The sequence below is a fragment of the Pelophylax lessonae genome (genome assembly GCF_965119305.1).
Source record: "Pelophylax lessonae genome assembly, chromosome: 11".
Taxonomy (NCBI): domain Eukaryota; kingdom Metazoa; phylum Chordata; class Amphibia; order Anura; family Ranidae; genus Pelophylax; species Pelophylax lessonae.
Genome location: NC_138778.1, coordinates 72925499 through 72951642, shown reverse-complemented (window position 1 = coordinate 72951642; position 26144 = coordinate 72925499). Strand labels below are relative to the sequence as shown.

Here is a 26144-nt window from a genome sequence, read left to right as displayed (position 1 = left end):
GGTATCTAGCTATCTTCAGCTGCAGTTTTTGAACTCACTGCATCTTTCTGCTTAACCATCTTTTGAGTAATATCTTTAAAGTGATCCTAAAGCCTCAAAGATTTTTACCTAAATGCATTCTATGTATTAAGGTAAAACACCCTTTCTCCTGCAGGATCCCCCCAGCCCCCCCCCCCTTTTTCTTCCTTAGGGCTCTTTCAAGCGGGCGATCAGTTTTTTGGCTCCGCTCCGGTCCTTTTTTTTTTTTTTACAGAGCAGATGACACTTGTGTCATCCGCTCCGTATGTCCGCATATCATCCCATCCATTTGCGGATGATATACAGACATAATGTAAGTCTATGGGCATTGCGGATGTCAGCGGATGACACCGCTGACATCCGATTTTGCTTCCTTTCCGTTTTTTGAACGGAGGAAAAAAGGGTTCTGTTCCGTTCCAAAAAACGGAACAGAACTGAAAGGAAGAAAATCGCATGTCAGCGGATGGTCATCTGCTGACATCCGCAATGCCATTGACTTACATTATGTCCGTAAATCATCCGCAAAAAAACAGGATGATATACGGACATGCGGAACGCCCGTGTGAAAGGGCCCTTACTCCTTCTGTGAGAGCAGGGAGAAGAGAGATCGCCACTAAAGACGGGCACAGTGCTAGATTGAGAAAGGACGGTGGAGGGGCTTTGGGGGATGGGATACAAGTACTGGGACATTTTTTTATTTAAGTCCGGGAATGGATTAAGTTAAAAAATTTTTGCTTTTAGAACAACTTTAATTGCATTAATCAAAAACATAAAAGAAAAGCAGCAAAACACTGCTTTGGTTTTTTTTTTGTTTTTGTTTTTTTTGTCCATAACAGCCAATAAAAAATCCAGTTTAATTGTTTTATTAAATGAAAGGTGAAACTTAGTTGTTTGCTATGGTTAACAATTTTGAACAGTTTTTTTCCCCAGTTTTAGTAAATTCAGTGCTTGTATGGCTAATAATCTTTAATATTGCTGTCATTTCCAGGCTAGCTTGTTAAGGCTATTCAGTGTTTTGCCAAAAAGATAAATCAATAGATCAAATGGCATTTCAACTAATGATGTTCGTTTTGACAGATTCCCCGGTTGTAAGGAGTGAATAATAAGAAGTCAACCTATTCATTAATGTTACATTGACATCAATTTAACCTGGGACTTTCCGCAATGCCACAATGCCTTGATAAGATTCTGAAAATCCTGAATTGTCTATGACGGTTTGTGAACTAGGGCTGCGGCTGATCCAGAGGGCTCTCTATCTCAACCTTTTTTCCATCAAAGCACTTTGAAATTAGGCACAAAACACAGCATCATCCACACACGTAGGGCACCCAACGTTAGCCACTTAAGCCCTGGAAGGTTTACCCCCTTTATGACCAGGCCATTTTTTGCAATACTGCGCTGCGTTACTTTAACTGGCAATTGCGTGGACGTGCGACGCTGTACCCTAATAAAATTGATGTCCTTTTGTCTCACAAATAGAGCTTTCTTTTGGTGGTATTTGATCACCTCTGAGGTTTTTATTTTTTGCTCTATAAACAAAAAAAAAAGACAGACAATTTTGAAAAAAAAACAAAACAGTATTTTTTCCTTTCTGCTATAAAACATATCCACTAAAAAAAATTTTTAAAAAATCGAATTTATTTATCAATTTAGGCCAATATGTATTCTGCTACATATTTTGGTAAAAAAAAAAAAAATCCCAATAAGCGTATACGGATTATTTTGTGCAAAAGTTATAGCGTCTATAAACTATTGGATTTTTGTATTCAATTTTTATTTATTTTTTAATAGCAATAGCGGCAATCAGCAATTTTTAGCTGGACTGTGACATTGTGGCGGACAAATTGGACACCTAACTTACCCTTTTGACACTTTTTTGGGGACCAATGACACTAATACAGTAAACAGTGCTAAAAAAATGCACTCTCACTGTACTAATGACACTGGCAAGAAAAGGGTTAACATCAGGGGCGATCAAAGAGTTAAGTGTGCTCCTAGGGAGTGCTTTTTATCTGTGTAGGGTTGTGGCTTAACTGGAGGAAGACAGAGATCTGTGTTCCTGCTTATAAGAAACACAAGCTCTCCATCTTCGTTCTTGTTTACCTAGGCAGACTGCCGTTCTGCCTCTCCTGTGACTGATCGGTGGGTCCTGGGGGTCAATGTGTCTGCCGGACCTGCTGATTGGCTCCCGCTGTATTCAATCACAGCGGAAGCGGGTCGCCGGTGGCACGCCTGTGCGCGCCCCAGACTCTGTGCACAATATCACATACAGGTTTGTGATTTCACACAGAAAGGCTGCCTTGCCGCATTATATCTGCATAGGGCGGTCCATAAGTAGTTAAAGGTGATTTATCCTTTCAAAGCAAATACACTTTTGCAAACTGGTACTGACTAGTATTCCAATGTTTCTCTTCACTTTCATTCCCTCATTCTGTTAATGTGACCCCAATGAGAGGGGCAGGGTAGAGGCAAACAAGGATGCTGTGCAAGTGATTGACATCTTCTGACCACCCTTTGAAGTCATTGGTTGTTAGGACACCGGTGGCTAGAAGGTTGTAATGGTGCACAATGAAAATTTGTGGCTTTGTTTAACTAAAAGGCAGGCTTGGTCCAGGCTTGATCCACCCGCTGGCTTGTATCCAATTTCGGGGCATCTTTTAGACATTTTGTCAAGGCACCCTGAAGAAAGGTGAAGGCCCCCTGGTTGATAAAGTCTGCTCTATCCAACACTCGCAATCAGTAAGTGTTGAATTTGCAGCAGGACTCCTACACTGATATTCAATATTTGTTTAACATAGTCAAATCATTGCAGCAGGCAGTGTGTCTATAATACAGATTCCCTGCCTGTGTTTAGTTTCCAGTGCAGCAGCTAATAGCAGGGTCTCCTTCACTACAGAAAGCTATTTTTACACATATCATTTTCGGCTTAAAAATTTTTATCATCTAAGAAGATGTTAGATGAATCGACATTAGATTCGCAAATGAGGAAGATCTTCAATTCACAGCATTCACATCCAACTTTCTTAGATATAAATAATTAAAACACGAGATGAATCAATCCTTCCCCCTTTGTAAATATGAATAATGAATCAAGGTTTAGAAGACAGATACGGAAAAGGTTGCATAAAGAAATCTTGACAATTGCTCTAGATGAGTGTAAAGAGATGGATGTATAACACATGAGTAACAGCCCATGTTCAAAGGCATGTCAATAGCACAGGTGTACCCATGTTTATCTAATGATATTATCGGCCTGACCTTGACATCCTGTGCAAATTCAAATTCAGCACTTCTATAAATCTCTCTGAGTAACAAATTAACCGCTTCCTCTGTATGACTGGTGTACATTCAACCAATGAATTGCAGCTGTTTATTCCAGTTCTGTAATTTGTAACTAAACCACTGAACATTTATTTATTACAGGTATCTATATAGCACTGTCAATTTATGTAGCACTTTACAGTACATTGACATTAGCCTCTGCCCCTAAGGAACTTATAATCTTCCCTATATGGCATGTGCACATGTACTAGTGGCAAATTAGAAAGGATTCAATTAACCTACAAGTATGCTTTTTTGGCGTGTTGGAGGAAAGCCATGCAAACTCTATGCAATTAGGGTCCTGACTGGAAGAGGCTCTAGTGCTGCAAGCTACTAAACCAGCATGATTAGCACACAACCACCTTCCCATGGAGCTCAGTATACAGTCTTGTCACAATTCTGTGCTGGGTTGGGCTGGGTTGTGCCGGGCACATGTGTGGGTGTTACATCATTCCAGACCCCAGATAATGTCTTTGAGGATGAAACGCATCGGGTTTTCAGACTATTGAGGCCATTGCATTCCATAGACTATTCCTTGCTGGATCTTGGATAAACGCGTTTTTCTCTTGGATATGATGTAAGTGTTCTAACTTTTAAATAAAATCACAGCTTTACAGTTTTACACTATGTGGAGGCTTCTTTTGTTTCTTTGGTCAAACGCAATGCATGATATAACATTGTGAATGGTGGTCCGGTCGTGAGGCTAGGTTTTGAGACCCTTAGAGTTGCCTTTTGAATGTCATACTCTGGTTCCACTCAAGCGTTGTTGACTTGGTATCTGAGTCCACATGCTCCGGCAAGCACATTATCTCATTTGGTGGTGGATTGTCACATATTGTGATTGAGGGAAAGACAGCGGTACTGCTATTTCCAATCACTGTGATTGCACCGGGATCCCTATACTTCTTCTTTTGACTCTTTACTTGCTATATGGACTTTACAACCATTATTGTTTTTTTTTTTTTTTACACTTAGCACTTTTGCACTGTATACTTTATATATATTGCTTTGATATATTTTGCATTCAAGTTTTTCGTACATTTTAGCGCTGCCCTTTTTACTTTATATAGTTACATCATTCCAGCCTGGTCAATCAAGATGGCTAAAGTCTCTAAATCTGTGAATGTTGCAGCACTGGAGAGGATCACTTTGCTTGGTGTATCTGAGATAATGTGCAAAATGTGCTGTTCATGTTTGTACATAATGGCAAAAAGCTCCTGGAGGCCAAAAATTGTTCATTTTGTTTGGCGGATTACTTACACTTTAAAACAATAAGGATGCTAGAGAAACAAAAGATACAAGCATGACTCCTTACAGGAGGAGATATAAACTTCTATAATGTATGAATCTTTACAAATCCATTCCAAAACACATCCTTTCATTCTGGGATATACTTCTATGTCATTAGAAGAACAGTTCTCTGTGATGTACTGTATAATGTTATATGCAAGTCAAAATAAGTGCTTAAAGAGAACAATAGAAGGTATTGTTTTTCAGAGTTTCAATGTAATAATAAAGATTATATTTAAAGAGGAAGTAAACCCTCCTCAGACACTTGTACCTATAGGTAAGCCTATGATAAGGCTTACCTATAGGTACTGTAAATATCCCCTAAACATGTACCGTTTAGGAGATATTTACCTTACATGCAGCCAGTGACGTCACTGGCGCATGCGCTCTGAAGGAACGGCCACTGGTGCCGTTCCTTTAGAGCCCCGTGCCGTGACTGTCGGCTCCCGCGCGCGTGCGCGGGAGTGACGTCACCGCGGCTCCGGCCAATCAGATGGCCGGATGCCGCGATCCCGGAAGACGGGCGACTGGACATGTTGCCCGTCATACAGGTAAGCGGCCGGCACGGCGGGGGCTCGTTCTGAGGTAAGTATTGCATAATGAGCTAGTATGCGATGCATACTAGCTCATTATGGGTTTCTCTTACAGGTAGCCAAAAAAAAAAAAGTCGGACGGGTTTACAACCTCTTTTAAAAAGGGAATCTTTCCTAAAAAAAAAAAAAGGGGGGGTCTATATGCCAGCTGGAGTTTTAGGGGACTGAGCACCATTGCAACCTTTTCAGTCCTAGTTTAATTGCTTGCAAGACTTTTGGAAGGCCCCACTGATCAGGTGGTCCTGAGGGAACTGCCCATTTCCTCCTTTTTTAAAATAGGTCTAGAAGCTCCAATAAGATCTAAATCACAGGCTATGCACCCTAGCAAAATAATCTATTGGACTGAGTATCCTAATATGAGAATTCTTGGGTGCACTCACTAGTGGAGATTTTAAACAAATAGTACCTAGAGTGTGTTTAATAATGTTCGAATTGTATATAAAAACATTTAGAGAAAAGGATGAGGGCTACCTACACTGTGCATTTACCTGGTATTATTTCAACCAATTTTTCACTGATTGAGCTGTCAAAATGAAAATGCAATGATTGTGGAAAGTGCTGAACATTTATTCAACCTTACCAGCTATGTAACTCTGCAAAGTGTTTTTTAAATGCCACTTCCAAGGTAACTTGTATTTTTTAGATTTTTGTTGCACCCTGTTGTGGAAGGTTATGAGAAATGGCCCTCCCTAAACAGGATATTGCTCTAAACCTGTGCGTAAATAAGAGAACCAGGACCTTTGCAACATACACCCAATGCACAAACAGGTAGTATCAGTAAAGGTCTCAACAAGAATCCTGGTGGAATTGTGCACATATACCCAGGTAGATACAGTATAACTATTAATACAGATACCTTCAGAGGAATGTTGCAGGGGCCCCTGAGGATGATCATGATGTGGTGTCCATCCTGGTGTCAGAGACCTGAAGACAAGATGAGGGAGGTCCTCCAACTATTGCCCAACCAGTCTTGATCACAGCTTCTCACCAACAGGAGTCATGAACAGGTTCCGGCTATGTCCATTGGTATAAGAACAAAGGTCCTACATTGGACAATGTCCAATGTAGGACCTTTGTTCTTATACCAGGGGACACCTTCAGACATATGTGGAACCCGCTTTCCCTCCCTGTCTCCATTCTTCCTTACCTCTTTCCCCCCTCACGTCCCATAATCTTCCTATTTATCTTTTTCTCAGCTTTTTTTTCTCTACTTTTCCTTCCTTTTTTCTGCGGTATACATTATATTTGCCCAGAAATGAGACCGCAGGATGGTCCCGATATGGGATTCTCCCACTGCGTCTCCAATATTTCTTCAATGATGCCCAAAGTTAGCTGGTAACAGACCTCCAATGTGGTTTGGGCTGCAATTTGTCCCCTCCCCAACTGCTATACATAAACACTTATGCTGTGCTGTGACGTTTGCACACTTATGGCATTTGTGAGACTTCAATGCACCTGGATTTCACTTTTGTATACTATGCTACACTGTGTGTTTTGTTAAGTTTGAAGTTAATTTATGTCTCTGTATATTGTTTATGAAAATTATTTTTGACACAAAGTAACTGAAATTGAAAGACGTCATTGGAACAAGCAAGGTCTATATTAGTGACCTATAAACATTTTGACCTATAAAAGTGTTTTTCAACTTGTCTGGTATCTTTATTTACAAAATGGTGAGGGACTTCTAAGAGAGAGTGACAGCCTACCTAGGCCCTTTTGGGGGCACTGAGTGGTACATAAGCCTCTGCTGCTGGCAGACTCTCCTGGGCACCGAAAGTACTAGTAAGCGCAGTGCTCTCAGCATTGTGCTCTGGTGGGGCATGTTGGGGCCTCCCATTTTTTAGTGAACTCTTCTCAAAGCCCCACTCTCTCCATGCTGAAATGCATGCAGGCAGTTATCAGCATTGCAGGGGCTGCATGCTCACCGCTCCCTTGATATATTAACGCCAGTTTGCATTTCAAATAATTGTGGATATGTGGCTGTGCTACAGTAAAAAAATGATGTGGGATTGTAGTAGCTGGCATGTGTGATGAGAAATGAATCACTGTTTGTAAATAAGTGCTGCTCTTTTAAAAACTTGAATATGTATATGAACAAATAACAAGCAATTCAATATCACAAGTGCTAACACATAAGTGACACTTCAAGTGAAAATGAATTAAATACTGAAAACCATTGAAAAATCACAATAAAATAATGTGTTTAAAGTCCACCATGTAAACTGTGCTCAAGATGAAGGTCACACATAAATATGTTATGTGACACCATTCCTCCACCGGACCCCAGGGGTGTGCTCTGACCTGGTTTATTGATGCACACTACAAAGGTCAAATTCATATGTAAAGTACAGGGCTCCTAAATCAACAAGGTGGATGCAATGAGCATTCAGCAGACTGGTCAGAATTTTTCTCTCCAACAGCTCCTCCTAAAATTCATTAGTTCTTATAAGCTTTAGGCTCAAAAAAGAAGAAACTTCATAGTGCTCTTTCTTAAAATGATTTATATATTATAATAATAGTATTGCCCTCCCATGAAATAAAGGGACATGAGCAGGGACCTGCTACTGCTTCATATGGTAAACAACCACCGCCGCTGCTGCAGCTTGATGTGTATACCACTCAGGGATGGCTCTCTCAGGCAACCCACAATGTTTCGAGCGCTCTCTCCCTAACCAACTGGCTCTGCCCTATGTATTACATTGTAATGACATCATCAGGGGCATGGAACTCAGTGAACAGAGGGAGCTCTTAATACCAAATACAAAGACACACTTGTGCTAATCCATATGGGAAGAACAATTCCCACTGTCAAAGTAGGTACCTTCCCCAGTATGAAATTAACTAAATGCACACATGGATTGCACCATAGCTGCCATTACACAAACACCAACAACTGGCGTGATCCATGTGGGGAGCCGTGACCTTCATGTAATATTTTAATCGATGAAGCACACCTTGAACAATCCTGCCTTGGAAAACAACTGCACAAAAACCAAGACCAGGGATAACAAACATCCATGATACCACCCCCCTCCCGGAAGCATATCTATATAACCACTGTTTCCTGAACAGAAGGTGACATAAGTAAAACATATATAAACAAAAATAAAATAAAGTAACAGATGTAGTATAAAAAAAATTATCAAAAACACAGCATTACAATACCTGTAAGTATACATTAAACCAGTATATAAAAATAAATAATAAATTACCCCAAAAATATATGCTTTATGCAATCAAACGGATAAAATAATAATATAATAAAAATAAAAAATAAATAAAATAATACCATGAAACGTAAAATATTCATGGTTAAAATCATCCTAAATCAACATGTATGATCACAACAAGTAATCAGTCAGATTACTGAATTACAGATGGTGATAATAATTATAATTATATAAATTTAGATCTACTGTACATCAACATTCAAACCTAAACCTAGACAATGATAATACCCTTTTGAGATTTACTTCTCGGCAATATTTGCGTGGTTTTTCAACTCCGCAGAATTTGAGACCACTAGGAAATGCTGTGCCCCCAAAGCTTCTCTTGGTGTTATAAATATGTTTCCCTTATTTGGGCTGCTAATTTCCTGGTTGTTCTCCCACCATATTGGAGGCCACAGAGGAATTGAACCATGTAAACCACACCTTTAAAATCATAAGAAATAAATTGTTTAATCAACATTATTTTATAGTTACCATGAATTATGAACTCCTTTATCCTTTTTACATTTTTTGTGAATGTTTTGCATGCATTGCACCGACCACAGGCATAAAAGTCTGTGTGGTCTAAAAAGCTTAATGCCCTAGACCCCTTATAAACTAGGGGATCAATAGCACTCCTGGCCACAAAACTGCCAATAGAGGGTGCCTTTTATATAAACAACACAAGATCTATCAGGTAAAATAGTCCCAAGATGTCTGTATTTCTTTAGAATGCCCCAATGTTTCCAAAAAAACGTGTTCAATCTACTATTAGATATTAAAATCCAAAATTATAGCTGTATCATTTAATGTGAATTTATCTTTCTGTTTATTGCCGTCCACTAAAACATCACTTCTCTCTCATTTATGAACTCTCTTGATCTCCCTATCCAACTTCCCTATCCAACTCCTCCTCAGTAAAACTTTTTTGGAGGAACCTCTTCTTGAGAGTGTTAGACTGGTAATAAAAACCAATATCGCCTGTGCAATTTCTACTCATTCTCAAGAATTTTTCCCTCTGAACATTTTTCAGCCATAGTGTATAACGGCAACCAGCAAGGGGAATAAAACCACTTCTGTCCCTGGGTTGTCAGTAATGCTTAGTATGCAATCCCTTTTTTAACAAAAATATCTACATCTAAAAAAGTAACCATAGTTGGGTGTTTGATACTTTGAACCAATGTTCTTATTTTTGTTGTTAAGTTGGCCAAGAAATTGGTGCAGTAAATTTTCTTCCTATTTTAAAATCATGAAGACATCATCAATACAGCATTTGTTAAAAAAAATAAAGAATACTTTGCCATAAATGTGTTGGCAACATTGGGAGTAAACTCCCAATGCCACTCTCGTAATCTGTCTAAAAAAATTGACCTCTGAACCAAAAGTAATTGTGTTTCAGCCCTTCCCTAGATGCTTTCAAAATAAAATATTTCTGGACTGAATTAAATTCTTCCAACATTCTTAGAAGCCAGTTAACTGATGTTAATGCCTTCCAGTAATCAATGATGGTATAGAGCAGGCATCACTAAATGGCGGACTGCGGGCCAAATGCTGACCACGTCACACTCCTTTTTGGGCTGCTGTGGTCCTGCCATTTAAGAGCCTTTTCCTCCCCCTGTCATAATCCTGTAATCCTCACAGAGCCAGCAGCGGGAAGTGGGACAGTTCTGCATGGAGGGTAGAGCTGCTCGAGGTTCAGAAGCAGGTAATTGGCTGCTAAGATAAAGGGCAGTCCTAGCAGCCAATCACTATCTTGCAACGCCAACCTCCATCCAGATAGAACAGCATGCCTCCCTTCGATCTGTCTGTGTAAGGTAGGACAGTGAAGGGGATGAAGTTTAAAATGGCTAAGGACTGAATTGGGGGGGGGGATGCCAAGGATTGCAGTGATGAGGCTAAGGACATCAAAGTGGGGGGAGCTGAGGACTGGAATGTGGGGGAACTGAGGACTGGAATATGAGGGGACTGAGGACTGGAATGTGGGGGAACTGGAATGTGGGGGAACTGAGGACTGGAATTTGGGGGAGCTGAGGACTGGAATGTGGGGAGACTGAGGACTGGAATGTGGGGGGGCTGAGGACTGGAATGTGGGGGAGCTGAGGACTGGAATGTGGGGGAGCTGAGGACTGGAATATGGAGGGACTGAGGACTGGAATGTGGGGGGACTGAGGACTGGGATGTGGAGGAGCTGAGGACTGGACTGTGGGGGGACTGAGGACTGGAATGTGGGGGAGCTAGAACTGGAATATGGGGGGACTGAGGACTGGAATGTGGAGGAGCTGAGGACTGGCATTTGGGGGGACTGAGGACTGGAATGTGGGGGAGCTGAGGACTGGAATGCGGAGGAACTGAGGACTGGAATGTGGGGGAGCTGAGGACTGGAATGTGGGAGGACTGAGGACTGGAATGTGGTGGGACTGATGACTGAAATGTGGGGGAGCTAGAACTGGAATATGGGGGGACTGAGGACTGGAATGTGGGGGGACTGATGACTGGAATGTGGGGGAGCTGAAAAATGGAGTGTGGGGGAGCTGAGGACTGGAATGTTGAGGGGCTGAGGACTGGAATATGATGGAGCAGAGGACTGGAATGTGGGGGGACTGAGGACTGGAAATGGGGGGAGCTGAGGACTGGAATGTGGGGGGGGGGATTGAGGACTACAATGTTGGGGAGCTGAGAACTGGAATATGAGGGGATTGAGGACTGCAATGTGGGGGGTGGGGGAGCTGAGGACTGGAATTTGGGGGAGCTGAGGACTGGAATGGGGGGAGCTGAGGACTGGAATGGGGGGGGCTGAGGACTGGAATGTGGGGGAATGATGTAAATAGGGGCAGAGGACATTACTGTTAATGGTAGTTGATGTCAAGGAAGTGAGAACACTACTGTGAAAGGAGTGGAGGGGATGATGTAAAGGGGGAGCTGAGGACACTCGTCAAGAGGGGATCTTGATGTGAAGGGGAGGGGACTGTGATGTGCAGTAGGGACTGAGGACGCTGATGTAAGAATTGGTTACGATCTGTGCATGTGCTTTAGGTGTACACATCATGGGCTGCACTACCCGCAAGAAACACAGAAAGAAGTCTTTTACTTTTGTTTTTAAAAAACTGTGCCGCAACAAGCTGCATGGTGCTGCAGCAACATGCAGTTTGGCGCACATGAAAATGCGACTGACTTGACCTTGGTGAATTGTAATTCAATACCTCTGGTATAGAGGGAGCGGACGTCTGCTGAAACTAAAAAGCAGCCTGGCTCTATAGGATACCCTTCAACAAATTAAGCAAATGCTTAGTGTCTCTAAGATATGATGTGGTGTTCGGCACCAGGGGCCGATAGTAAAAGTCAACAGACTCATCCAACCTGGCTGACAGTTAGTTGATACCATTCACTATGGGTCTGCCAGGCTGGTTATGTTGATCTTTATGAGTCTTTTGGTTGGTAATAAATAATGGTTAATTTAAAATCTGATAGGATCATATATTTTTTCTCTTTCTTGTTCAAAACACCTAAAGGTTTACCCTCCTTCACCAATTTGGCCAACTGATTCTTGTATTCTAATGTGGACTCATTTCTGAGTATTTCATATATGTTTCTATCGGAAAGTAGGGCACCCCCTTTATCTGCTGGTTTGATAACAACATCTTTCTTTATTTCAGGCTTCATTCACATGTCAGCGTTGCGATCGCGGGCAGAATCACTGCGATTCTGCCCCGCGATCCGGAAATCATTGCAAATCGCGGAACGCCTCTGCGTTGCCTGTGATTTGCAATAGCACCCTAAACGCTGTGCGATGTTGCCGCGATTTGCGCCTGCCGAATCGCGGTAACATCGCGCAAACAAAATTGCGGGACGCATGACGCCCCAAAGAAGTTCGTGTACCTTTTTTGGGCGTCATGCGTCCCGCGATTGTTTTTGCGCGATGTTACCGCGATTCGGCAGGCGGAAATCGCGGCAACATCGCACAGCGTTTTTGGTGCTATTGCAAATCACGGGCAACGCACAGGCGTCCCGCGATTTGCAATGATTTCCGGATCGCGGGCGGAATCGCGGCGATTCTTCCCGCGATCAATACGCTGACATGTGAATGCAGCGTAGTGTTTTCGCGCGCTTTTTACCGCAATTTTTACCATGAATTTCAGGCGTTTTTGTAGGCAGGCATTGACATCTATCAAAAACGCTGGTAATCAGCCCAAAAAGAAGCTCATGTACTTTTTTCAGCTACAGGCGTTTTGCTTCAGGCGTTAAAACGCTCAGATGTGAACAGGGGCCATTTAAATGAATGGGGTTTTACTTGTTGGGCGTTTTGGAACTTTTTTTTTAGCGTTTTTGGAGCTGAAAAACACCCAGGTGTGAATGGAGCCTAAGGGAGCTGATCTTTCTTTGAACACAGTTTAAAAATGTACTAGTCTGCATTTTCCTGGTGCACATTTATTATGTAATTAGAGTAAATGTGGCTGTGGAATACTAGGTAAATTCCACTGAATCTGACTTGGATGAATGCAAGTAAAATTATCTTAATAAATAAACCAATAAGTGTTTTGCAACATCATAAAGTAGCAGTAGTATAATTTTTACTACCACATTTTTTTTACTTGAATTCATGTTGGGTGAATATCAAGTTGCTGGGTTTTATTATCCATTGTGTCCTTCCATTTTATATATTGGCTTACTTGTGTTTACTTTACTGTGTTTGTAAACTTCCCCATGCTATCAGAATTCACAATTCAGTGTTGCAGCCTGCAGTGCTGATCGAGTGTAAACACATCGACAGGGTGGTTGAATAGAAGTCGATTGGTAGATCGGCTTCCGTTCAACCACAGTGGCTACATATGGATCGAAACCTGGCCAGTCCATGTATGGCCAGCTTAAGAAGAGAGATAGCCATTCACAAACTAGCAAGAAAGGAGAGAGAGATGTCAGTTACATCTTAGAAACCATTTTGCTGGAATGACTGAAGCAAGTGGGCACAAAACCCTTTAATATCCAAATATAATGAACAAAATTATAAACGCAACATCTATTTTTGCCCCCATTTTTCATGAGCTAAACTCAAAGATCTATGAAAACCGGGATTCATCCGTGAAGACAACACCTCTCCAAAGTGCCAGACGCCATAGAATGTGAGCATTTGCCTACTCAAGTCAGTTATGGCGACCAACTGCAGTCAGGTTGAGACCCCGATGAGGACGACGAGCGTGCAGATGAGCTTCCCTGAGACGATGCAAACCGATTGTTGCAGCTGTCCAGGTGGCTGGTCTCAGATGTTCTTGGAGGTGAAGATGCTGGATGTGGAGGTCCTGGGCTGGTGTGGTTACACGTGGTCTGCGCTTGTGAGGCCGGTTTGATGTACTGCCAAATTCTCTCACACAGTATGTAATAAAATTGTGTAGCGCTAATAAATAAATAGTGCACAGGTGAAAAAACCAGCCACTAAACAGTGAAATAATATATAAGTGATACAGTGCCTTGCGAAAGTATTCAGCCCCCTTCAACTTTGCAACCTTTTGCCACATTTCAGGCTTCAAACATAAAGATATAAAACTGTATTTTTTTGTGAAGAGTCAACAACAAGTGAGACACAATCATGAAGCGGAACGAAATTTATTGGATATTTCAAACTTTTTAACAAATAAAAAACTGAAAAATTGGGCGTGCAAAATTATTCAGCCCCCTTAAGTTAATACTTTGTAGCGCCACCTTTTGCTGCGATTACAGCTGTAAGTCACTTGGGGTATGTCTCTATCAGTTTTGCCCATTCCTCCTTGCAAAACAGCTCTAGCTCAGTGAGGTTGGATGGAGAGCGTTTGTGAACAGCAGTTTTCAGTTCTTTCACAGATTCTGGATTCAGGTCTGGACTTTGACTTGGCCATTCTAACACTTGGATATGTTTATTTGTGAACCATTCCATTGTAGATTTTGCTTTATGTTTTGAATCATTGTCTTGTTGGAAGACAAATCTCCGTCCCAATCTCAGGTCTTTTGCAGATTCCATCAGGTTTTCTTCCAGAATGGTCCTGTATTTGGCTCCATCCATCTTCCCATCAATTTTAACCATCTTCCCTGTCCCTGCTGAAGAAAAGCAGGCCCAAACCATGATGCTGCCACCACCATGTTTGACAGTGGGGATGGTGTGTTCAGGGTAATGAGCTGTGTTGCTTTTACGCCAAACATAACATTTTTCATTGTTGCCAAAAAGTTTGATTTTGGTTTCATCTGACCAGAGCACCTTCTTCCACATGTTTGGTGTGTCTCCCAGGTGGCTTGTGGCAAACTTTAAACAACACTTTTTATGGATATCTTTAAAAAATGGCTTTTTTCTTGCCACTCTTCCATAAAGGCCAGATTTGTGCAGTATACGACTGATTGTTGTTCTATGGACAGAGTCTCCCAGCTCAGCTGTAGATCTCTGCAGTTCATCCAGAGTGATCATGGGCCTCTTGGCTGCATCTCTGATCAGTCTTCTCCTTGTATGAGCTGAAAGTTTAGAGGGATGGCCAGGTCTTCATAGATTTGCAGTGGTCTGATACTCCTTCCATTTCAATATTATCACTTGCACAGTGCTCCTTGGGATGTTTAAAGCTTGGGAAATCTTTTTGTATCCAAATCCGGCTTTAAACTTCTACACAACAGTATCTGGGACCTGCCTGGTGTGTTCCTTGTTCTTCATGATGCTCTCTGCACTTTAAACAGACCTCTGAGACTATCACAGTGCAGGTGCATTTATACGGAGACTTGATTACACACAGGTGGATTCTATTTATTATCATTATTTATTTAAGGTCAACATTGGATCATTCAGAGATCCTCACTGATCTTCTGGAGAGAGTTTGCTGCACTGAAAGTAAAGGGGCTGAATAATTTTGCACGCCCAATTTTTCAGTTTTTTATTTGTTAACAAAGTTTGAAATATCCAATAAATTTCGTTCCACTTCATGATTGTGTCCCACTTGTTGTTGATTCTTCACAAAAAATTACAGTTTTATATCTTCATGTTTGAAGCCTGAAATGTGGCAAAAGGTCGCAAAGTTCAAGGGGGCCGAATACTTTCGCAAGGCACTGTATGAACACCCTAAAGGTGTAAATGGTATAAACCAGTGTTGAGGACTACAAGTCCCAGCAACAATATCATGAATAAGTCCTCCAATGTGATGAAAATTATGATGGAAAGTCCAAAGTGAAGAAAGAAAAAATACAAAGTGTCCAAAAAGGGAGTAATGAAAAAAAACTTGACAGGAACCACTAGTCCCAGCAATAGCAGAGTGTCCAATTAGAAATCCAGGAGTGGCACCCATGACCAGAAAGGAATATATGGTTGGCTGCTTACCAGACCCTTATGGCCATCTAAGCAAATAGATAGACCACAAATCGCTTTGGGATGGGGAAGGTCAAATGAATCCTATGGAACACTCCTCAGAATGTACTTGGGCGACAGATCCAGTTGTCATCAGTGTATAGGCAATCCTCATGTTATAAGTAAGGCCCATACATGAACAATCAAGGAGAGGAAAGAGCCTTGATACCATAAACAATAAAAAGCTAATTTATTTAAAAGTTACACTCACTAAAACATAGTAGCAGGTGAGCAATACATAATGAACCCCACACATGTAAGAACCGAAGCTGCGGCATCCCGCGTATGCATAGAAAGTCTTGAACCGGCAATGGGGGCGTGGCAAAGTCACGTCTGGAAGAACCCGACTAGTTTTGCCATAAGTTGACGTCTTCCGGGGCGTGCACTCATATATATTTTTTCACTGTTTAGTGACTGTTTTTTTTCACCTGTGCACTATTTATTTATTAGCGCTACACAATTTTATTACATACTGTGTGGACTTTGTTCTATGGGTCTGTGTAAGCAGTTTTTCTTTGTATCACAATTTATTCACAATTTTTGACTTAGTGCAGAACTTTTTTTGATTTAAATTCTCTCACACCCCTTTGGAGATGGCTTATTGTAGAGAAATGAACATTCAATTCATGGGCAACAGCTCTGGGGGACATTCCTGCAGTCAGCATGCCAATTGCACACTCCCTCAAAACTTGCGACATCTATGGCATTGTGCTGTGTGATAAAACTGCACATTTTAGAGAGGCCTTATATTGTGGCCAGCATGAGGCACGCCTGTGCAATAATCATGTTGTCTAATCAGCATCTTGATATGCCACACCTGTGAGGTGGATAAATTATCTCGGCAAAGGAGCAGTGCTCACTAACACAGATTTGTGAACAATATTTGAGAGAAATATTCCTTTTGTGTACATGGAAAAAAAGTCTTAGATCTTTGGGTTCAGCTCATGAAAAATGGGGGCAAAAACAGAAGTGTTGCATTTATATTTTGTTCAGTGTAGAAACATTTTACACTGCCATTATACATATTTGCTTACACAGCCATATATTTAGTATACACGGTGTGTCCAGAAAGTAATGAGAATGATATTTTAAAAATTATTTTATTGAAAAATTTTACAATTGAACATTGTCTCCTTCAAAGTTTGCACCTTGTGAGTGTACACAACGTTCCCAGCAATTTTTACATTATTTAAAGCATTCCTGGAAGTCTTCAAGTGGGATGTCGTTAAGAGTCCGTGTAGTGGCTCTTTGGACATTATTCACACTACCAAAATGGTTTCCAATTTCCAATTGTAATACATTTTCAATAAAATAATTTTTAAAATCTCATTCTCATTACTTTCTAGACACACCCCGCGTGTGTAATATATTAATTTGCTAAAGTAAACTGCAAGTAGAGCAGTAATACCCTCTTAGGTTGACTACCTTTTGTTATATTGTAACAAAGCATATAATGTCAAACATATCCTGCAATCTCTAAAATGAATGTCTATAGGATTAGTGATTTCAGTTTATCTCATGCTCCTTTTACTGTTACTTTTCTCTGCAGATTCCAGCCGGTCTGGAACACATATGATCTCTGCAGACGATGCTGAATACCCCCGAGAGTACCGTACTCTTGGTAACGGGACAAGGCGTTTCTCCAATGTGGGCTTGGTGCATACTTCAGAGCGTCGGCACACTGTGATTGCTGCCCAAAGCCTGGAGGCCCTGACCAATCTCCAGAAGTCTGATATGGACAGGAAGAGAGATGCTTTCATGGATCATCTCAAGAACAAATACCCTCAACATGCACTAGCCATCCGAGGTCAGCAAGAGAGAATACGAGATCAGGTGAGGACATCTTAATTGTGTTGATAAGTCAAGTCCATTGAGCAACAGGGACATCAGAAATTCCTGCTTTGTGTAAGCATTTAGAGTACATGTGGCCAGATTGTCATGTTTCATTTTAGCATCAGGGTAAATTAAACATTAGGGCCCAGAGCAAACTTGGCAATACAGTATTACAAATATTCTTCATCTGCTCTGATTAAGCAAGGAAATAAAATCAGTACTTATCTGTGAGAAGTTTTTTAAAGGTATAAATGTCTGTATTGTCCTTGGTCATTAACAGATTCTACATTGTGCTTACAACCTTTGCTTATAGGTAGTGATGAGCTGATTGCACCTGGATTTGGTTCGAGGCAGGTTTGGGTGCCAAACCCAAATGCCACAATGAGAGCCAAATGTTAAAAAACAGTAATGCCTATTTTCAAGACTAGACTAATATGCTAGGAACTGAAAAAAAAAATGGCATGGGGTTACTGCACACTACAAACACAAAATGATGACCGCACACCGATGTAAGTGAACATGTAAAGTTTATTCACCACTGTAGATCCAAAACTGGACATCAAAACATCACGGACAAGGACAAAAGGTCTACGGATCTGACCTGCACCTGATTATAGATCCTCACCTGAGTGGCTCATCTGCATTTGTCTCAGTTACTGCACTCTACCCTTGTACCAAGGCAAATTTTTAGTAATGCTTAAAGTAAAGCTTTAAAAATGCTAAATTCCTTTAAATAACATGCCTGGGGGATGCCCCTGTGAAGTGGTGCATATGTACTGTGTAAACAACCTACCACAGCAAAGCTGACATTTCCAAAAAAAAAAAAGAGTTTAAAGGAAAAGTATAGCCAAAGCTATCTACGGATCACAGGAGTGCAGTTTGTTCTTCACTCATGTGACCCTTTTTCAGCTGACAGTGGGCTACAGCCATCTAGGTAAGTATGATTTTTTCCCCATTCTTCTCTTTAAATTGTTCTGTGTGTAAACAAAGCGTACAGGGATTCCTTTAATTTTTACCAGACCCATAGATGAGACTCTGATATAGATGTAATGCAGGAACCCCACACAAACAAAAAAAATTGCATGGGGTTGAACCCAATTCATATAAGGGCCTTCAGGTCTAGTATGAATTCCAAGAGGTACTCCACAAAAAAAAACAAAAAAAAACATAGCAACAGCTTCCCAACAAATTCTATACCAGACCATGCAAAAAAACCACACCAGACCCTTATCAAAGCATGCAGCCTGGCAGGCCAGAAAAGGAGGGGGGAAGTGGACCTTCATGCTGCTTCCCCTTTCCTGAACATACCAGACCACATGCCCTCAATATGGGGGGTACCTTGCCAGGAGAGGCAAAGCACCTTGTCCCCATATTTGTAAGCAGGTAGAAATATAATTAGATTCTGGCAGCCGGCCCAGGCTGGGAAAAGGGTTTAAGCATTTTCAGCTTAGTTCCCGTGCTTTTTGATTTTGGTGGGCCCACCAGTGATATAAAAAGAGGAGGAAATCGCTGAAATCCCCCCCAGAGCCCCCAGAGAATGCCAAAAGGAGCTGTAAAGTTCTGCCACTAAGCTGGGAGTGAGAGGGAAGACGTGAAGATACCGGGGCTCGGGAGTCAAAGACAGCAACCAAGTCATGGAAAATGCCTACATGGACTCTCACCTCACAGAGGTATGCCTGGGCCACTATATCATGTTAGATAACATTAGGGAAAGAACATTGTTCATTCTGCTTTATCATACTGCATTTCAACACTAAAGTTATGTCAACCATTCTAAGCCTGGTCTGAAGTTTTTCAAAGGGTTGCATGTTGGTTCTGGTGTATTCCAAAGAGCCTGGGTATGTAATAGCACTATGAGGTATGAAGTGAAACTACTACAGAAGGTTAACTCAGAGACAAGTGTAGTTGCTATGGGTAACCAAGTTAAGGAACAAGCTACGGGCAACCAGTCGCTAAGCATGGTAGCTTGTAAGGTGACAGATCCTCTGGTAGCGAGGGGGTCGGCGTTCTGGCTCCCTCCCTACCAGTCTATCTCCCATGGTAACTGGGAGCAGACTAGTGTTATGGAGATCTTTGGCCTGATCAGGAGGAAGGGGAAGGAAAGGGTTAAGCGAGAGCATACATGAGGTCAGTGCTAGGTGCTTGGTGGGACCTCATTCTGTTAGTGGGAGTGAGGTAACAGAAGTACGCTGGACTAGTGGAGTGGGCACAGGCTCGGCCTGTCCCACCCAATGCAAACATACAAGTTACTGTCAAGGCCTGGTTTTGAACCCAGATCCTCTGCTGTGTCAAGCAATGTCTCTTTTTGCCAAACTACCTGGAATGCAGGACAGTTTCCTGGACAATTTGTTGAATGATCCTGTCTTCAACCTTGTTTGTGTTGAACCCTGAACTATTTGTTCCTCCCATGAACTTCCTGATTTAAGCCATGTCTCTGCACTTCCTGTTTGACAGATTATTGTGCTCTCTCCAGCCAGTATCTTGCTCCTGTCTTCCCTTATTCCATCCATATTTTGCTACTATTACACTCGTTATTGACCCTTTGCTTAATCCTTAACTACGCTTCTGCCAGATCCCAACCTGCAACTACTCGTTATCGACCTTTGGCTTGTGTACTGACTACACTTCTGTTTGATCCCTACCTGCTTATCTGCTACTGGACCCCACTTGTTCACCTCCTGGTGGGGCGATCCTGAGAACTGCGACCTGGTAGTAACATGCAGCAAAATCCATCTCCACCATCAAGAGCTCTGGTGAACACCAGTTAGTACTTAGACTCCAAACGTCAGGTTTGCCTGTGTCATTTACCAGGGAGACTGCCTGTGTACCCATCCTGCTGGTTGGTGGCAGTTTCGCTACTTCTATAGCAACTGGTCTTTGAGCCTGACCCCCGATCGTGACATTTACAGTGTATAGTGACATGGGATAAGTCAATTTTCAGAGGAACTCTGTACTTTAATTACTGCACACAGTCAAGGCCGCTGATAGGGGGGGACCACCAGCGCTCTTGTAGGGGGCCCGAGCACACAGGGGGGCCCACACAGAGAGGGGGATTAGTGATGGACAACAAATACAGAAATCTTCCTCCAGCACCTGAATGTGATCTGTCCCTCTCCCTGCTATCAGCTTTTATCTGTTGAGAAAGAGACAGTTGTCCCTCACTAATCCCCCTCCCTTGTGTGCCCCCCCCCCCCCAGCACTTATCTCTGCTCAGGAGTTTATTTGTAAATTGTAACTTTGTTTCTCTCTCTCTGTTTCTCTGATCACTGAGTTCCAACTGCCCAGCCTGTATATTTTTCTCATCTTCTTTTTTATTTAACATAGTTTTTTTTCTAGATTTAGCAGGAATTATGCAAGTTATGTTATATTTGTGTCTGCTAATAGTGATTTTGTTGTAATTTTAGCTAAATATATCTTTAATATTTTCTTGGGGGAGCCCTGCCAGGTAGTCTGTATGGGGCCCCGCGATTTCTAACAGCAGCCCTGCACACAGTGAAAGCTCATCTCTAAGTAGGGGAACTGCCTTAATGTTTGCTCACAAGACCCCAGGCTCCACATGGACTCAGGACAAATGAGGACAAAGGCCTTTTTCCCACATCCCTCACCCGGGTTCCTGTGGGGGTCTACAGGAGCAGTGGGCTTATTGGAATCTGGAAGCTCCCGATAACAATAAAAGGGATCCCAGATACCAAACCCCACTATGTGAATGAATAAGTTCACAGTTTTTTACAAGTCTAGAGATTATAACACACCCCACTATGTTGGATTTACTATGGAACACCTGTTAACTAACCCTTGTTGTTCCAAAACACATTGTTTTGGACAACTGCAGAAAATGGATCTGTATTTAGCTCCTCAACTGGGCCCATATTAATCCTGCTAATTGTTGGCCTAGTTTTGCCCCATTTTGGTAGCAATTATCAGTCCTGGACAGGAGCACCAGTGTGATTCTCAGAGCCCTTCTATTGCTCATTGCAATTTCCATATTGACTGGCCCTTCATTCTAGCCTTCATTCAGCTGTTGATTCCTTCAGATGCTCTTGTAGTATTACCTGCGCATTTGTTGGATCTATTAGTGACTTACGCCTTCCTCTCAGTTGGACTTCTTTTGGATGCCCCAACTGATTAAAAAAGTGTCCTTTAATGAATAATAAAGAAAATAAAGATTGACTTAACATTTGTTTGTTGGCCAGTGTTCCAGCCCCCTTAGGTGGTAGCATAGCCTGATTGTTTTAGAATCTCTACAATTCCTGTGTCCCTCAATAAACTTTTAATTTTATGGTAAGTACAAACATTTTATTTTGAAATTACATTACCGTGTTAAAGCTTAAATGATATAATACTGATTGAGTATTTTAAATTAAATAATATTTTGTTCAGGCTGTGTGTGAGTATATAACCGAGAATCACTTCTGGTCAATGTAGTATGTAAATGCTAATTACTTTTAACCAATGTAGCGCATGCTACAACTATGGCAGGTGTACAAATGTTCCAAAAGTAAATGTACAAGTACAAACGCAAAAGTCACAAACTGCAAATGAATTAAATGATCTTCCTAAGTGCAGCACTAACACAAAATACCTTTGACCTGACTATCACTTTATGTCTGCAGCTTAGGTTTTTTGGGCTTGTGCGCAAATGTATTTCTTTATATACATAGGGTTCCAGGCAGACTTCTGCAGTAGCTAGCTCAAGCCAAGTCTGTAGATTGATTAAAAAAAACAAAAAGAAAGGGGCGCACTGACCTAGTGCATTACCACTAAAAATATTTATTAAAATAATAAAAAGTAAACATTATACTCACAAAACAGATGTGAATATTGCACATATCAACATATTCAACATAGTATCTCCAAGATAGCCAGGGTACTACGCAATGCTGGATGGCATGCTGTGTACCGCATGAAAACCGCTGTGGCTAGGCTGATGCGTTTTGAGGGCGAGCCCCCTTCCACAGAGCCAAGGAATGCTGGGACAGGGCTGGGACAGTGTTAATAATGGGGGATTTTAACTACCCAGACATTTGACTGGAGTAATGGCACTGCTGGAACAGTTAAAGGGCACAAATTTATAAACCTATTACAAGACAATTTTATGGTGCAGTTTATTGAGGCCCCCACTAGAAATAATGCTCTGTTGGACCTGGTAATCTCAAACAATGCAGAGCTTATTAACAATGTTCATATAAAAGAACATCTGGGTAGCAGTGACCATAATATGATTTCATTTAATGTTAGCTGTAAGCAAAAAATGCATACAGGAAATACAAAAACACTTAACTTTAAGAGAGCAAATTTTTCAAGGATGAAAAAATATAAAAATATAAAAATGAGAGAACACTATCATTGTTTAATTGTTACAAAGAATATAACAGAAAATGTAAAAAGGAAATCAGGGACGCAAAAATTCAAAATGAACAACAGATTGCAAAAGATAGTAGGACAAACCCCAAAAAATTCTTCAAATATATTAACAGTAAAAAGGTTAGGTCTGAGCATGTAGGTCCTTTACAAAATAACCAGGAGTGGGTGACTGGGGACAAAGAGAAGGCACATTTATTAAATACTTTCTACAGCTCTGTATATACAAAGGAGCTTGGGGGAGCTCATGATCATAATGAAGACGGTATTGACACAGCCCCAAATGATCCACAATGGCTCAAAAGGGATATGGTCCAGAAATATTTAGACAGAATAAGGGTGGATAAAGAGCCAGGACCAGATGGCATCCACCCGCGCATCCTAAAAGAATTGAGCGCTGTAATTTCTAAGCCTTTGTTTCTAATTTTTAGGGACTTGTTAAGGACTGGAATAGTACCACTGGATTGGCGTAGAGCCAATGTGGTGCCTATATTTAAAAAGGGATCAAAGTCTTTGCCAAGTAACTATAGACCTGTTAGTTTAACTTCTATAGTCGGGAAGATATTGGAGAGTTTAATAAAAGACCACATAGATGAGTTCTTGCTGGAAAAAAAAATATTTTAAGCAACAGAAAGCATGGATTCATGAGAGACAGAAGTTGTCAAACAAACCTGATTTCTTTTTATGAGGAGGTAAGTAAAACCTTGGACAGAGGGGTGGCTGTGGACGTAGTATACTTGGATTTTGCAAAAGCGTTTGACACAGTTCCCCACACACGGCTAATGTGTATGGTAAAGTCTACAGGCTTGGAAAGATTGGTTTGTAATTGGATAGAAAATTGGCTAAAAGATAGAATTCAGAGAGTAGTAATTAATGATTCTTACTCTGAATGGTCTAAAGTTATCAGTGGTGTACCCCAAGGTTCAGTGTTGGGACCCTTATTTTTTAATATCTTTATAAATGATATAGGGACTGGGATTAAAAGTACCATTTCAGTCTTCGCAGATGACACCAAGCTTTGCAGTTTAATAACTTCTTTACAAGATGTCTCCAACTTACAATCTGACCTCAGTGCACTGTTTCATTGGGCAACTATGTGGCAAATGAGGTTTAATGTTGATAAATGTAAAGTTATGCACTTGGGGGCTAAGAATATGCATGCATCATACATACTAGGTGGAGTAGAACTGGGGGAATCCATAGCGGAGAAGGATCTGGGTGTTCTGGTAGATCATAAGCTTAATAATAGCATGCAATGCCAAGCTGCTGTTTCCAAAGCACGCAAAGTCCTTTCTTATATTAACAGAGGCATGGACTTGAGAGCGAGAGATATAATTTTGCCCCTGTACAAATCATTAGTAAGACCTCATCTGAAATATGCAGTTCAGTTTTGGGCACCAGTTCTTAAAAAAGGATATTGGGGAACTGGAGAAAGTGCAGAGAAGGGCAACCAAACTGATAAGAGGCATGGAGGACCTCAGCTATGAGAAAAGATTAGAGGAACTGAATTTATTCTCTCTTGAGAAGAGGAGATTAGGGGGGGATATCATCAACATGTATAAATACATAAGGGGTCCATATAGTGAACTTGGTGTTGAATTGTTCACTTTAAGGTCAACACAGAGGACAAGGGGGCACTCTTTACGTCTAGAGGAAAACAGATTCCCGTCTCCAAATACGGAAAGGTTTCTTCACCATAAGAGCTGTGAAAATGTGGAATAGATTCCCTCCAGAGGTGGTTCTGGCTAGCTCACTAGATTGCTTTAAAAAAGGCCTGGATTCTTTCCTAGGTGTACATAATATAAATGGGTAGTAACATTTTTTTTAGGTAAAGTTGATCCAGGGAATATTCGATTGCCTCTTGGGGGATCAGGAAGGAATTTTTTTCCCCTGCTGTAGCAAATTAGATCATGCTTTGCTGGGGTTTATTTTCGCCTTCCTCTGGATCAACAGCGGGTATAGGATTGTGTGTATGGGATTGTATGATAGGGTTTTCAATACTTTTTTTTTTTTTATGGTTGAACCGGATGGACTTGTGTCTTTTTTCAACCTGACTAACTATGTAACTGTCCGTAACTATGTAATTGGGAACCTTAAAGAGGAGTTCCAGTCTTCTTTCAAAAAAATTAAAATAAAAGTCAGCAGCAACAAAAACTGTAGCTGCTGAATTTTAAAAACTGACACTCACCTGTCCCATGATCCAGCAGTGTGCTCACCCCAGTTGGATTCACCCACAATCTTCGTTTTGCGGCGCCGGCATCTCAACTATGGGCACCTTGCTGTGACAGCCGGGTGCCCACTGCGCATTCGCGAGTCACGCTGCGCATCACAGTCTTTTGGGACCTGTCAGGGTCACAGAAGACCGTGGGGGGGGAGGGAGGGAGGAAAACTTAAAGCAAAACTTCCCCTTTTGGGTGGAGCTCCAAGTTAAGTATGGCCCCTGACATCCCCAAAGGGCTGCACATGATATTTAGTGAATGTAAGCTGCCAGAGACTGAAGACATACAGAAGTAGATGGTTGGCAACTGGGGACTTGCTTCAGGGACAGGGACTTGCTTCTCCACCTGGAGAAACAGTACATGAGACAGCTAGAGACCACAGTTTACAGCACATTTCAATCAAACACTACCACATTTTCTACCTACAGACCTCTTAAAATTACTTGTTCAACATTTGATATTTCTTGTAGCAAAATTCTTCATTAAAGATCAGAGAAAAAACAAAACCTAGAAAGAGATAAAGAGACAGACAGCACTGAAAAATAAAACAAAAACTACTGGAAGTCACTCTAAAGAATATTTTTCCTTCACAGGATTAAGACCTAAAACCGATTTTCTGCATGGGCTCTACGAGCTGCAGAGTAAATGTCAAAGGGTCGTGGGCATCCCTGGGCCGCAGGTTAGGCACCAGGGCCTTATGGGATCAGGAAGGCATTTTTACCTAATTGGACCGCACTGTGTAAGGTTTTTTTTGTTTTTCAATTAAACCTGATTCAGGAAAAGTACACTGTATAACCTAATTGTTTCTGCGTGTTACACAGATGTGTAAATGTGTGACTTCAAGTTAGTATGTGCAAAGTGTTTGCCAAATTTCATAGTTGGCATTTTTATAAGTGCAACTTACTTAATTTTTTTATTTATTTGTTATTTTTGGTGTAGTCCAAGCAGAACA

General features: G+C 41.3%; 1 protein-coding gene across 9 annotated transcripts in view; it reads left to right on the top strand.

Annotated features, from left to right (window-relative positions):
• The window catches only part of SRCIN1 (SRC kinase signaling inhibitor 1), a gene marked incomplete at its 3' end in the record, with an annotated part of 894005 nt that overhangs the window by 302591 nt on the left and 565270 nt on the right, over positions 1-26144 (top strand). For all 9 annotated transcript variants that reach the window (XM_082272513.1, XM_082272514.1, XM_082272511.1 and 6 more), the window contains exon 2: positions 17329-17612. In XM_082272513.1, the coding sequence (XP_082128639.1) occupies positions 17329-17612 (284 nt within the window). The remainder of the gene's footprint in view (positions 1-17328; positions 17613-26144) is intronic.